Source organism: Oenanthe melanoleuca, chromosome 8 (genome assembly GCF_029582105.1).
Source record: "Oenanthe melanoleuca isolate GR-GAL-2019-014 chromosome 8, OMel1.0, whole genome shotgun sequence".
Lineage (NCBI taxonomy): Eukaryota > Metazoa > Chordata > Aves > Passeriformes > Muscicapidae > Oenanthe > Oenanthe melanoleuca.
The window spans coordinates 10,927,101-10,940,216 of NC_079342.1; the positions used below are offsets into that span (position 1 = coordinate 10,927,101).

The 13,116-nt window shown below is 40.6% G+C and overlaps 1 protein-coding gene across 1 annotated transcript; it reads right to left on the reverse strand.

Annotated features, from left to right (window-relative positions):
• Positions 1–213: 213 nt before the first annotated feature.
• DR1 (down-regulator of transcription 1) lies at positions 214–11,635 on the reverse strand. Its single transcript, XM_056497501.1, has 3 exons — positions 11,046–11,635; positions 5,548–5,711; positions 214–2,362 (listed from the first exon to the last, which is right to left on the reverse strand). Exons 1-3 carry the CDS (start codon positions 11,263–11,265, stop codon positions 2,216–2,218), a joined length of 531 nt encoding a protein of 176 aa, XP_056353476.1. The 5' UTR covers positions 11,266–11,635; the 3' UTR covers positions 214–2,215.
• Positions 11,636–13,116: the final 1,481 nt, after the last annotated feature.

A 13,116-nucleotide genomic window follows, 5' to 3' on the forward strand; every position in this document is an offset into this window, starting at 1 on the left:
ATACATACTAAATGCAATTCCCAAGAGGAAAGAGAGCAGGTCAAGCCCAGAAATATTGGTTTCAAGCAATAACAACCCCAGTGCACAGCAATGCCATCCAACAGCACTCAGGCTGTAAAGACTTCAGGTCACTAAAAGTGTTCAGTAAGCCAAAATAAAAACAGGGATTAAATAGTCTTTTTTCTTTATAAAGGAAATGAAGAAGACAGACTGTTCATTAAATATAAAAGCAATTTTATAAAAACACATCAGAATTTTATTGCTTGAAGAATACAGCATATGAAAAAGCACAAGAATGTCCAAAAAGAAAGGTCACAAAAATTCAAACATTACACCATACATACCAGATGCAGTAAAATGTTAACCTGATTTCTGCATCAGAAAAGAAAGGTGTGAAAATATACCTAGTATTATTTAGAAGAAAAAGATTCATTTAAAATAGAAAGTGTGAAGGTGTTACAGTACAAATTAGAAAAGCCAACACTGCACATTAACATTGTATCACTAGACTAGATTTTCTACCTTTGGTACTTAAACCTTTACAGAAAACCACTTCCTCAGTCAAACCTTGCCTAACATTTTATGTAGTATCCAGGAAAGTTTTTTTTTTTTCTTTTTTAAACTTAAACATTCAAACAAATATTCTTCTGAGTTTTCACTGCATTACTGCTTTTAAAGACATGTTCACATTTATTCAATATGCAACTTAACACATCTCAAATTTAAATCAAAAGTCACTATGTGACTGAGATCTGAATCCATGCCAATTGTATCTTGCTCAGATCCTTCCATAAAAATGGGTCCACCATTTGCAGTTTGCATCCTTATGTAAACAGACTGCTGCAGCCCTCCCCAAGAATTCTAACTAGAGCAACTCGCTGAGGACATAAGTTATAAAACTATCCACATTGTTAGAGAGCTATGGGGTCATCTAGAGAGCAGCATGCAAGTGGCTTTTCTAGTCTGCTCAGATTAGTGTACCAGAAGATATGCCAGTATTACTTCAAGTAACACATTAAAACTCAGCAATGGACACTACTGTGCTTTATTTCAACACAAAGGACAGCTGCTCATCCATTAAATCAACAGAACTATCAAAAGGACAAGTACATCATTTCTGTTTCATGTATTGCTGCTGATTACTCTTGGGGAACAGTTTATTAGAAACCTGGACTTACCAATTTGAGTGAAGAAAATGTTGTCTTTCAATAAGGTATTTTAGTAATCCAGTGGCAATCTAGTCTGGAGAATGTTAGCGTTATGCTGACAATGACTAATCAAGGCTAAATAAATTCTCTCTTTTATGACAAACATGCTGCTAGGGTCAGCTTTTGCCTTCTTGGGCTTGAATACTTAATCACTCCCTGTCACATCAGCAGAACAAACAATTTTGTTTCTTTAAGTTCCAGCTTTATATTTCAACAATATGAATAAATCTGGACTACAAAATACCATCAACAACAGTTAACATTAAACTGGAGTGAAGTAATAGAAGAGTTAGTTCTTCAAACCAGGCAGTCTTTGAAGTGAAATACTCAGTTAGGACTGTCAAAAAGATGTCATAATAAAACCATGGGTTTATTTTTTTTCACCCCTATACAAAAAAAAAAAGACTGAATTTGTACAACTCCTATTAAACATACCTTTTCCTAGCTTGGTGAAAATGTATCATTTTCAAATTTTAACAAGTGTGGTATTCGAGCATATATAATATTTATTGCCATATACATCCTCATTTTAAAAAGAACTAAGAATTCAGACTCTTCTATGCTGAACTCTACTTTTTCTCCTGTTAACAGATTATGTCTACTGTACCACTCCCCCAAAAAACAATTAAAAATTCTAAGTAAGATTTTATAGTTTAGTTAAAAGGGAAGAAATGCAAATGTGGATTTAGAGCTTTTTGTATAAATCTCACTATATTTTATAAACATGTTGTTTATTGTAACACTGTTTATTGATCAAATAAATGACGCACTGCTATCTAAAATTTCCATATACACCATTAAAAATCGAAAGTTGATATGATACTGAACCTTAAATCTTCAAGAGTTCAAAAAAGACAGTTTATACATGTACAGCACACAACAGCAGACACCCCTAGAATACCAACTGCCAGTCCACGATGCATACAAACTTACAGGTAAGCATTCATTTCACTGTTTTCATTGTGCAGGAAAAGTATTTCTTAGTAAGACAACTCAGCTGGTGATTTTCAGATATCATCTTCATCATCTTCATCCTGAGAAGATCCTGCCTGATTGGATGCACTGGCTGAGGCAGCAGCGAGCTGTGCCTGTTGAGCTGCTTGTTGCATCTGTAGCCATTCCTGCTGTGCCAGTTCTGCTTGCTGTTGTCTAGCCTAGAGACATGAATTTAATTGTTAAGCCCATATATAGCTTGTGAAGAATCTCTAGAACTCATTCTCTTTAAACACATTTTTATCTGCACCTGCAGATTCTTTTTTTATTTTTTTTGTATCAATTGCATATGCAAAGCTACATTGAGAAGTACCTTAATTTGTACCAAGATGTTTATATATTCTCTCTTCCTCTGAAGACACCACTGTTTGGAGGCCTTACATTTACAAAAACAACAAACAGAAACTAGTGTACTTAAGTTCCACTGTAAGGACTGTGCTGAACCACTAGCTAATGAAAAATTTAACTAAGGCAAGTAAAGGAAACTTTAGACATCAGTTTCAAGGGATAGTAACATTTAATCACAGTTCAGAGATGAGAACAGCATTGCTTTGTTGATTACAAATAACATGACTTCCAATTATGAAATCATCCAACTGAACCACAGAGGCACACATTATCACAAAAACAAAGCAAGCCATTATCTTACTTTACTAAGCAATCTTTGCAAAACAGAGCAAGGCAAAATCTTCTCAAATTCAGGAATGACACTGAGGATGACTTTGCTACAGAAAGGTACAGACTTCTACTGAAAAGTAGAAGAGATTCTACCACAACATTTCAAATAGTTCAACTGATGAATCTTCATTTTTCTGTCCAGGGTTTTCACTTGGTTTTTAGTAACTCCTGTTGATTTCAGCAATACACTAATTGATTGTGTTGAAGTTACAACTTTAATTTCTATTTTGAACATTAAGAGTGCTTAAAATTAAAAATTTCCATTTTTTTACTCTTCTACTTTTACAAGTCATCACTAAGACTATTATAATCTCCTTTCTAATCCTAGTGCTCTCACTGAATTTTCCTATTTTTTTCCAAAGCATCAAATTTTTTTTCAGTTTCACAAACTATAAGATGCCAAAAGATAATGTTAGGAAAACAATCAAACCCTGTTTTTCAACTTAGCAATGTGAAAAAATAGGGAGTGTTCCCTTATTATTACAAAGTGTCACATTTCCTCCATTCTAGCAGTAAAAAAAAATACTTTACAGAAGCAGAAATCTCTTCCCAATGAAAATTTTTCAGTATTTTAAATTTCAAGTGGTAGCACAGTTACAAGGGCTGGAAAATAATTTAAGTTTTAAAGGAAAAGCAGCAGCATCTGTTGACATAGGAAGGCACAAATATTTATCAGCCAGGAGACAACAGGACTCCCTACTGAGCCTGTGCAGTGAAGTTTACTGTACACTCAGAGAGCTGACACACATGCATGCTCCAGGAAACAGAGGCTCAGCACTTCACACTGGATGCATCACTTTGTCAGTGTCCACTCTCACCGCCAGTCTGTAATGATAATACTTCACCATTTCAGAAATGGGAAGAGAAAAGAAAATTGGAAAAGAGAAAATTGGATTGACCAAGAAGCTCTATGAGCGTTTGGTGAACTTGACTCATTTACTGCACAACTCCAGTGAGGAAGCCTCAAAAAACTCCCAAATCTATGAAGACTCTCGTCTTGCACAAAAACTTAGACATGAATATTGGGATATTCATATCCCTGACTTCAAATATTTATAATCATCCAAGACAGAGGTGTCAAATATTCATAACATTAACAGGCAGGTATTTTTAAAAGAGAGCAAGTCAGCATTAGTGTCATGCTCCAGAATATTAAAAAAGATTAACACAAATAAACAAGCATGCACTTGTGTAACTATTTTTAAGACTAATTACAGTACCTCCAACAGCACATCACAGTAGCACAGCTACTATTTTTGAAAACTGAGACTGTCATCCTTGAATGTAAGCAAACATTTTCCATACTACCAAACACTATTTTTAAAAATCATTCATACAGTCTTGTCAAACTGGCATGTGTTGTCTTAAATTAGAAGTTAAGGCACAGTAACAGAATTTTAAAAGGATATTCTTCAAATTGTCATTCCTTAGACAAAAGTGTGGCTTGCATAAGGAGGTTGCAGCAATTTTTTCTTATTTATTTTCAGTGATATTCTGGAGCTAGTACTCTCTTAATACACCTTGGTTTTGCTGCTTTTTTGTTTTGTGTATCACGCTGAGTTACCTGCACAAAATAGTAAGTAAAAAACTGGTATCACACTGCCTATTTGTAAATCTTACCCAAAATCCAGAAACAGCCATATTGGTCTTTCTAATTCAGTACAGTCAAACAAGAGTTAGGCACATGTGACTTGATCGTAACTAGTTCACTGCAATATAGCTACATGGTAACGTGAAATTTTGAATGCCTTAAAATTCATCATGCAATAAAGATTAAAGTAGTTGGCACGTCACAAGATGAAAAACAACAGCTCCAGCATGATAAATGTATTGCAAAGGGGAGAGAAGGTCACAGTAATCAGACATTAATGAATAAGCATTTTCAGAGTAAATCAAAGTAAGCAAAGCAAGAAAATAAGACTGGCCTTGGTTAAAAGAGAAATACCACATAACTTTCCCATCTCTTAGTTTAGAGAACGGTCTCGTCCAATTAAGAGAGTAGTCAAGAGAAATATGTTGTAGAAAGATAAATAAAATCAGGTTTAAGTCAAACTGGGAGATGTTAAACTGGGAAAACTGGAAGTGGATAAGGCTGGGATGGAGGAGAATGTGTGTGTGTGTGTGTGTGTGTTAGTACACTATTTGCAGGCAAATGCTTTTTCCATGCCTCGATGGCCTCTTTAAAAATTTATGCATGAATTCACTCAATTATAGTCCTGCCAAGAATAAAGTTTCTTTCCAAGTATAAGAAATAACATTTATGCACTGATGGTCAGAAACAGAAAAGCTATTTTCACTTGTTAATGCTTCAAAATGGGTAATTTCCTAGAAACCAGCTGTTATTCTTTTACTTCCTCAACTAACTCTTAATGTATTCTCCATGATAGACTGGAAACACCCAAGTAGCAGCAAAACCTCATGCTTTTTAAAGCTAGAATATGAAATACGGTCACATACAAAGTCCTTTATGTCAAATCACAGAAGTATCAAGTAGCAGCCTCTTATTTGCTGACTTCACATTCCCCAATTCAAACAGGCCAAAAGCATCTTAGATGCCACATCAGTTCACAAGGAAGGGGATATTTCTTGATGTGTGCACGTTTGTGTAGCCCTAGACGAGCAAAATTAATTATTCCAACCTCATAAGGACAAGCATTGCTTCACTTACTTGTGCAAATAATTCCTGTTGCTGCCTTAGTAGCTCTTCTTCCGGAATGCCAAGGTTCTCCAAGCGTGAACTGGCCTTTCTTCTCTTTAGTGCTACTGTTTTGCATTCTTGTAAGACTTCTTTTACTTCGCTGATATAGGAGCCAAACCCCAAACTTTCTAGTGCTAGAAAGAAACAAAAAAAGAGAAAAGACATTGTTTACTTTTTACAAAGCTTTGGATAATAGATATTGATTTGTTTACTTAAAAGGAAAAAAAAGAAAAAGGTAAAACATTTGGTAACTTTCCTATCATCTGGTGACAAAACTATCTAATCTTAAAAAGATCTGACAACTATTTTCCCTCTCTCTTGTGCTATGTCCTTTAGGAATACATGTTTTTAGGCTGAAAAAAATTAAGGTTCATCAAGTATAACCAAAGAAGCTTGAACTTGCAGAGGATTCAAGGCTTTTAGTTACACTTTGGTAGAGATAGGCATTATTCTCCTAAAGATCTCTTTTCCCCATCTTTTCTGTATCAGAATTGATGTAATTTATACAGCTAAGAAGTTCTTCCTATCTGAATTTTCTCTCAGAGGTTCTACCTTTCCAATTTTTGCAAGTCTTCAGTAGAACATAAATCAGCAAGCTGTAAGAGAGAAGTGATGCAAGTAAAATGATCACAGATCCTTCGAAAAGGCAGGAATAAATATGTTGGGTTGCTGAATTTTAACTTTTGTCTTTTAGTATCTAAGTTCCTATATGAAAATGTTATATAAAGCTATATAAAGTTATGCATAAGCTCTTAACTATTTTATTTTTCAACTGAACCCCTTCTATTTATCTCCACATTAAAATGTATTCAAAAGCTAAAATATTGCACTTTTATCTCCCCAAAGAAATGGGTAAAGCAGCTACATCCTGCAATAGCAGGTTTTTTAAAGAATGCAAAGCACAGCAGAAAGGATTTAAAAACCCAGGTAGCACATGTGACAAAAGGCAGTTTCCTCATGCACCATTTACTATGACTTGCCTCCACACACACCCAAAGTGAACCTATTACAGAATATACTGGAAACCTTACATAAACATCAATTATACTAGAGACCAGTATCACTTTAATAAAAAAAAACATGGTTAATTTCCAGCATTTACACAATTCAGAGTTTACAATGCAAGAGTTGTTTTAACCTTTATCTTAATTTTGAATTTTTGTGACAAGCTATTTAAGAAATAGCACTAAACTGCAAAACAGCAATTAACAACTTGTTATAAACAAGATCTTACAGTAACTCGGACAATATTCTAACACTAGTTTTATAAGCAACATTTTCCTAGCCACAGTAGCATGTCATTTTATCATAATCTAAACAATAACCCAAAGGCATTCTCTAAGTTTTAAGCTTCCAACTTGTACTAAGGGAAACAACTCACACACTATCTTCTTCAACAGGCCTGTGGGTGCTGCTCTCTAGTCATACAGCACTACTTTCCTTTAACAGAGAACACCTGGCAAAAGAATTCACATAATACTTTGCTCATAAAAAAATAAAGTTGAAAAATAAACTGATTCAGAGATAATCAAATTACTTCAGAAACAGTATGCCAGTTCAGCCTTAGCCCACACACAGACACTGGAAACACTTCTTCCAATTAGTCCACACTTTCTAAGATATTACCAAAAAAGTTCAAAAACTTGTTTCATCTAGCCTCAGCAGAGAGGAGGCAAATCCACCTCTCATAGTCCAGAACTGGTTACCTTTATATTCTATAGATATTTAAGAACTCACTCAACTTTAAAACGTAAACGGTAAACGTTTTAAAGTCATACTTTTTTAAACAAATTAAAGAAATCTACAAGTCTAACATCACTAAGACAAACCATCCTGGCAAAACCAGAGGTGTTATCAAAAGACCAGGGTTGGCAATCGGCTGCATCAGAGTATAAACAACTGCTGAGTCTGAAGTTAACAGCAAGATGTGTTTTTACAGAATTTTTACATGGTCCTTAAAAGAAAATAAATTCATGGAAAGAACTTACAATTGTGTACTGAATATAGCACAGACACAGCCAAAAATAAATTTTAAAACTCCCATTTGGTACAATCAAGATAGATTTTTACAATTATTCAATATAACAAAGCCATGAAGAACCATATCATAAATCTACTGCCTGTGAAACAACTCACAACGTTTACCATCTTCTTGAAGCACAACAAGGCTTACAGAACACATGAATTGAAGGAATATGAATCCCTTTATACCAGCATGGTGCTAAAATGTGGGACAAGTGGTTACTACTCTATCAGAGCTGCTATTTCATCAAAACTCAAAGCCTTTCTATTTTTTGAGTCTTAAACATACCATCCTACCCAGATTGCTGAAAATTCAGTATCTTCCTGAGGCTAGAATTACCCCACCAAACGTAAACAGCTGAATTCCAAAACATAGCATTTGGGGGGTTGGGGGGGGGAACACAACTCTTATTTACAAACACCAGATCACAATCATCCTTTCCCCAGTTTCCTCCTGCTCTTAATGATTGCATGAAGGAGCAGATCTCTGAGTAATCAGTGACACATAGTTAGCACTGCTTTCATTTCATAAAATCAAGTCATTAATATCCGAGACTTAAATTCTTATGCTTCTTTCAAAGAAAAAATGAACTTCCAAAATAAAATCCCAAACATGAACAGTTGTGTGGGATTTTTTTAAAATTAAGTGATAATATACATACTGTCAGTATCATAACAGTCCATGAAAAGAAGTTACAAGATTTGACATCAATCCACAGATGACCTTACTGCACAACAGTTCCATGTAGACCAAGTAATCAACCAAATTCATAAAAATTGTCATTTTACAAGTCGTCATTTTCAGAATTCAATGAAAATTTAATTTCTCATAAAAAGCTTGCTTTGTCACAAATCATATAACACTCAAATGACTTTATTATCTGTCCCTGAATGGAAGAACATTAATTTGCTTACTAGAGCTGCAGATTCACAGCTGGGCTCCTGATGGTGGAATTCAACACTAATCGTGAAGATATCCACTTACAACTATGACATAGCCTTGATGCTTTTGGGTACTCTCCAGGAAAGCTGTCTTGCATTTTGTTACCAGTAGTGAGTATTGGCATAGTCTGAGAACATCTATCAAATCAGATCTCTACTGGGATGCCAGAAGCCTCAGCTTTCCCTGCCCTATGCTGTTAACAGCACAGTGTCAGTGCTACCGTACAACGAAACACAGCAAGGACCTCATCTACCTGAAGTATAACCCAAGGGTAGAGAGTTTTTGCACAGCACATGGCCACACAATCACTTGAGCAGTGCAGCAAAGGAAGGGGTGGCTCAAGCACCACTGTGCTGAACTCAGCACAGTGACCAAGCACAGTTTCACCTCTAACACAGTCCAGTGGCAGTGTCACCAACTGTAGAGTGCCTCTTTCCCCTCTTCTGGCCCAGTAAATACCCTTCCTGCTTCTTATTTCCAATCTAGTAACTTCTTGTTTACAGCCCCAGTCAGCCAGCAAACTCACCTGAGAGGAAACTCTGCTCTGCCCTAAACTCTCAAAAGCCACCGGCAGTTGTATCTGCAAGTGCCAGATCCAGCTCTGGAAGGGTACAAAAAGACTCCTCTCGGCAGCACCTTGTGCTTGGGCTGGACCAGGTGTGATGTGATGGCCATTAGTCTCGTTTGACTTCTAAGCATTCAGAAGGAAAAAGATACTTGGATGGCCACAACAGATTCCAATTGTCTCATTTTTTAACATAATTGTCATGAAGCTGCATTAAGAGGCATTCAAATTAGCAAGCATCTAGAATGTATGAAGATGGATGAAAATGCTGAAATATTCTACCTATACACACAATCACTGATTCCAAAACTGGCAACTAGAACCCTCAAACCTCACAGGTGACCAAGTGACCAGCATCTCAAAGGAGCTAACAGCAATTATAGCTTCCTTAAACATAAGCACAACAGAAAAATCCATTTAATCTCTAGAACATTGCAAAAATGGACACATTGCAATATTTTACTAGAAAGTAAAGATTTAATTTGAAAATAACTTTTCCTAGCTCTAAGATGCAATAACACAAGGACATAGAACCCAACAAAATACTTGGCACAGGACTATCTGCTGACGTTATGTACATTCACTTTAGTTTCAATTTCTTTTCCAAAAAACTCAGACTAAGCCTAGAACTGCAATAGGTGAAATCTTTTCTACGGATCACCACTAACTGGGCACATAATGGTTTCACACATAAACTCTTTATTGCCCTTAGCCTTAAAGATTATTCTATTCTATTCCTGTGTTAGGAACTAACCTCAAACGTTTTTTTGTGTTGACTTGAAGAAACCATCCATGTATTAAAGAGCATCACACCCAAAGTATGCTTCCATGTCAAGCACAGGGTTTACTTTACATCCTAGGCTTCCGTGACAGAGCTACTTTGCTAAACTTTCAAGCTTACATGTATTTCATTTAACATTAAAGCTCATACATGCTACATATTTTCTTTTGCTGTTTGGACCTAGTCAATACTTGAACCTCTTTCGGTGAGCAAGCTAGTAAATTTCAAATGAACCAAACTTCTTGTTGTTGTTGTTTCAAACAGCAACTATTCCTTAAAAAAAACCTACAATGACATTTTTTAAACTAACTTGATACCATCACAGCCCTGAAAACAGCTCTACTACAAATGCTGCTGTTAATATCTCCACTAGGCAGCTGAGTAAAGTACTCTTTCACTACTGCTGCTATAAATTTGTTTACAGCAGATACCGGTATTAACAACCCTGGCTTAAGAAGCAAAGCAAATGAGTTCTGACAAAAAACGATGCCTAATGCAGACTTCAGGATGAGGCAAGAAAACTCCTTATTTGCGACAGAATTTAAAGAAAAACAAACGAGACAGCGAGAGAACTTGCCTTTTATTCAAGCAAGCAGAAGTGCAAGTCAACAGCACAGAAATATACAAGGGCATAGTTCACGTTTAAATGCTTTCTGCAACAGATATGAAGATTCAACATTAAACAATGAGACTGTAAGGCCAGCCCTAAAAAAATATACTCTTTAGGGATTCCACACAGACTACCATGGAATAAAGCCTAGGCCGCATATAATAAATCTCCAACTAGAAAGATATTTACTACATTCATAATCTTAAAATACGCTGTTTATCCATTGGAAAAAGCAGACTTGGTTTCACAGGTACGAGGACGCGATTTGGTGACTTCACTCAGAGCATCACAGGCTTCTCTGAAGCACAAAACCAGAGCTAGTCCTAAGCACACCCAGCAGCCGCTCTAACCACACACACAAAGACAACCTCCGTGGCAGTGCGACTGGCAAGCCGGACAGCACACGCTTCTCCTCCACACCCCGACGGGACCCTGCCTTTTGTGTTCTCCGCAGCTGCAAGGAAACCGGAGAGGAAAACGCGGCAGCGGGACGGGAGCGGCTCACAGGTGCCCGACCGGCAGCGGCACAGCGCCCACGGGAGCTCACCTTGTATGACATGCTCCGGGGAGATAGTTTTCTTCTCCGATTTGTTGCAGATCTCGTTGGCCTCGGAGGAGATGAGGTGGATGAACTCGGTGCAGCAGTTGACCACCAGCTCCCGGGCGTCGTTCGCCACGCGGACGTTGGGCAGCGTCTCTTTGATCATCTTGTTGATGGCAGCCCTGGGGATGGTGAGATCGTCGTCGTTGCCGGACGACGAGGCCATCCTGGCTGCGCTCGGCTCACGGGCTGCGCTCAGCGCCCGCGCGGGGCTCCAGGGCGCGGGGACCCGGCGAGGGCGGGCGGGGCCGCGGGGGGCGACGCCGAGGAGGGGTGGGGGACGGTGGGGGCCGGGCCGGGGGTCGCTGCCGGGCCGGAGGGTCGCGAGGCCGGGAAGCGCTGCTCGGGCTCAGGGCTCCTTCGGCCGCGGCGCCTGCCACTGCCGCCTCCGCCACATCCTTCGGCCGCCGGCGCCGCTGCCTTATGAGCAGCCTGAGGGGAGGCGAGCGGCGGAACGCCCCGCGCGCGGCTCGGCTCGGCTCGGCTGGTTCCGGCCGTGAGGCGGCCGCGAGGCGGAAACGCTCCGACTCCGGCTCAACCTGCGAGGGACGGCGCTTCCGCCGGAAGCCGGAACAGCTTCCGCCGCCGGCAGCGCCGGAAAGGCTGTGGCGCCACGTGCGGGCGGCGGCGGCAGCGGCGGCGGCAAGGGGTCCTGTAGCCGCCCCCCTCCGCCGGGCGCTGCGCTCGGGGCCCGCCCGCCCTTCCCCTCGATTCCGGCAGTAGCAGGGGATCTGACAGCCCCGCCAAGCCCGTCTCCGAAGCAAAACGGGCTCGGCGCTTCATCCGCAGTTGAGTCACGACTTGCAGACAGGGTTGGTTTTCCTCGGCAGCCATCTGTTACATTGTATTTTCTGTTTTCACTCACTCCATAACCAGTAATGCGAGGCTTGTATGAGACAGAGTTAGTATCTGTGGAAGGCCCATTAAACCCACAGTCCTGGTCTCACTTGCTGTGTGCTGCAGAGGAATGAACCGCCCGGGAATGCAGCCCAGCCCGAGCTGCAGGCCAGAGACACAGCTGGGCGACACTCAGGGGCTCCTGACAGGCACAGCCCCTCTGTGGGTGTCTCTGTCCAGTGCCCTGTGCTGACTCAGCAGCTGGTGAGGAGACCTCGAGCTGCAGAGGGGCGATTTGCCAGGTTCCCTTCAGCCCCAGCAGCACTCTGCTGTCATTGAACTCCTGCTTTCTCCCTTTCAGCCTCCTGCTGTTCCCTCCTCTGCCATCCATATGTTGTTGCTGGGCTCCAGGCAGCCGGTGTTTTGCAGGAGGTGTGAGTTGGGAATGTGCTTGGGGCCTCCGGCTGTGCCCGGGGGCTGCTGCGGATGCTTTTGTCCCCTCGGTCCCCTGCCTGCTGTCCAGGGAGGTCCCTTCGTGCCCCTGCACCTTGGGCCCACCGCAAGGGTCACAGCTGCGGTCAAGCCCTGCATTGGCTGCAGCGTTTGGTACCCGCAGGACCTTTGAGCTCCCCAGGGGAGAGGCAGGGCAGGGCCGCTGCAAGTCCCAGCATGGAATTAGATTTTGACTCATTGAGGGAAAGAGAAAGGCAGTTCCTGCATGACGAGTGAGCTCCAGCTGGGCTCTGGGTGAGACAAGGACAGCTGCTGGAATGTGCTGAGGAACTGCAGCCGGGAGCCCGAGGGACACTCGGCCTTTGCCTCAGCGCGGGGCAGCGCCCGAAGAGAAGGAGGTCAGGGAGCAGGAATGCCAGGCAGGAGCAGGAATGCCAGGTGGGAACAGGAATGCCAGGTGGGAACAGGAATGCCAGGCAGGAGCAGCACTGCAGCCCCAGCTCCCTGCTTGGTCTCAGCCCACTTGGAGGACTGGGCTGAGAAAATACAAAGGAATAGACCTGCTCTACCTGGTAGAATTTTGGTTTTACAAATATTTATTAGGATAGCTTGGAACAAGAGGATTCTGTGTCAGACACTGAAGGTACTGAAGGCATTTAGTGGATTGAGATTACTTACTACTGGCAATACTTTGTTTTCAAAAAGTAGTACCTAGACAGTAAGAAGA

What these genes read in the sequence shown, in the direction of transcription:
- DR1 (XM_056497501.1), bottom strand. Translation starts at nt 11,265, where the DNA reads ATGGCCTCGTCGTCCGGCAACGACGACGATCTCACCATCCCCAGGGCT. An exon ending in CCCGGAGCATGTCATACAAG is followed by an intron (nt 5,712 to 11,045) that starts GTGAGCTCCCGT and finishes GTTTCTTTCTAG; the next exon opens with CACTAGAAAGTTTGGGGTTT. An exon ending in AACAGGAATTATTTGCACAA is followed by an intron (nt 2,363 to 5,547) that starts GTAAGTGAAGCA and finishes TCATGTCTCTAG; the next exon opens with GCTAGACAACAGCAAGCAGA.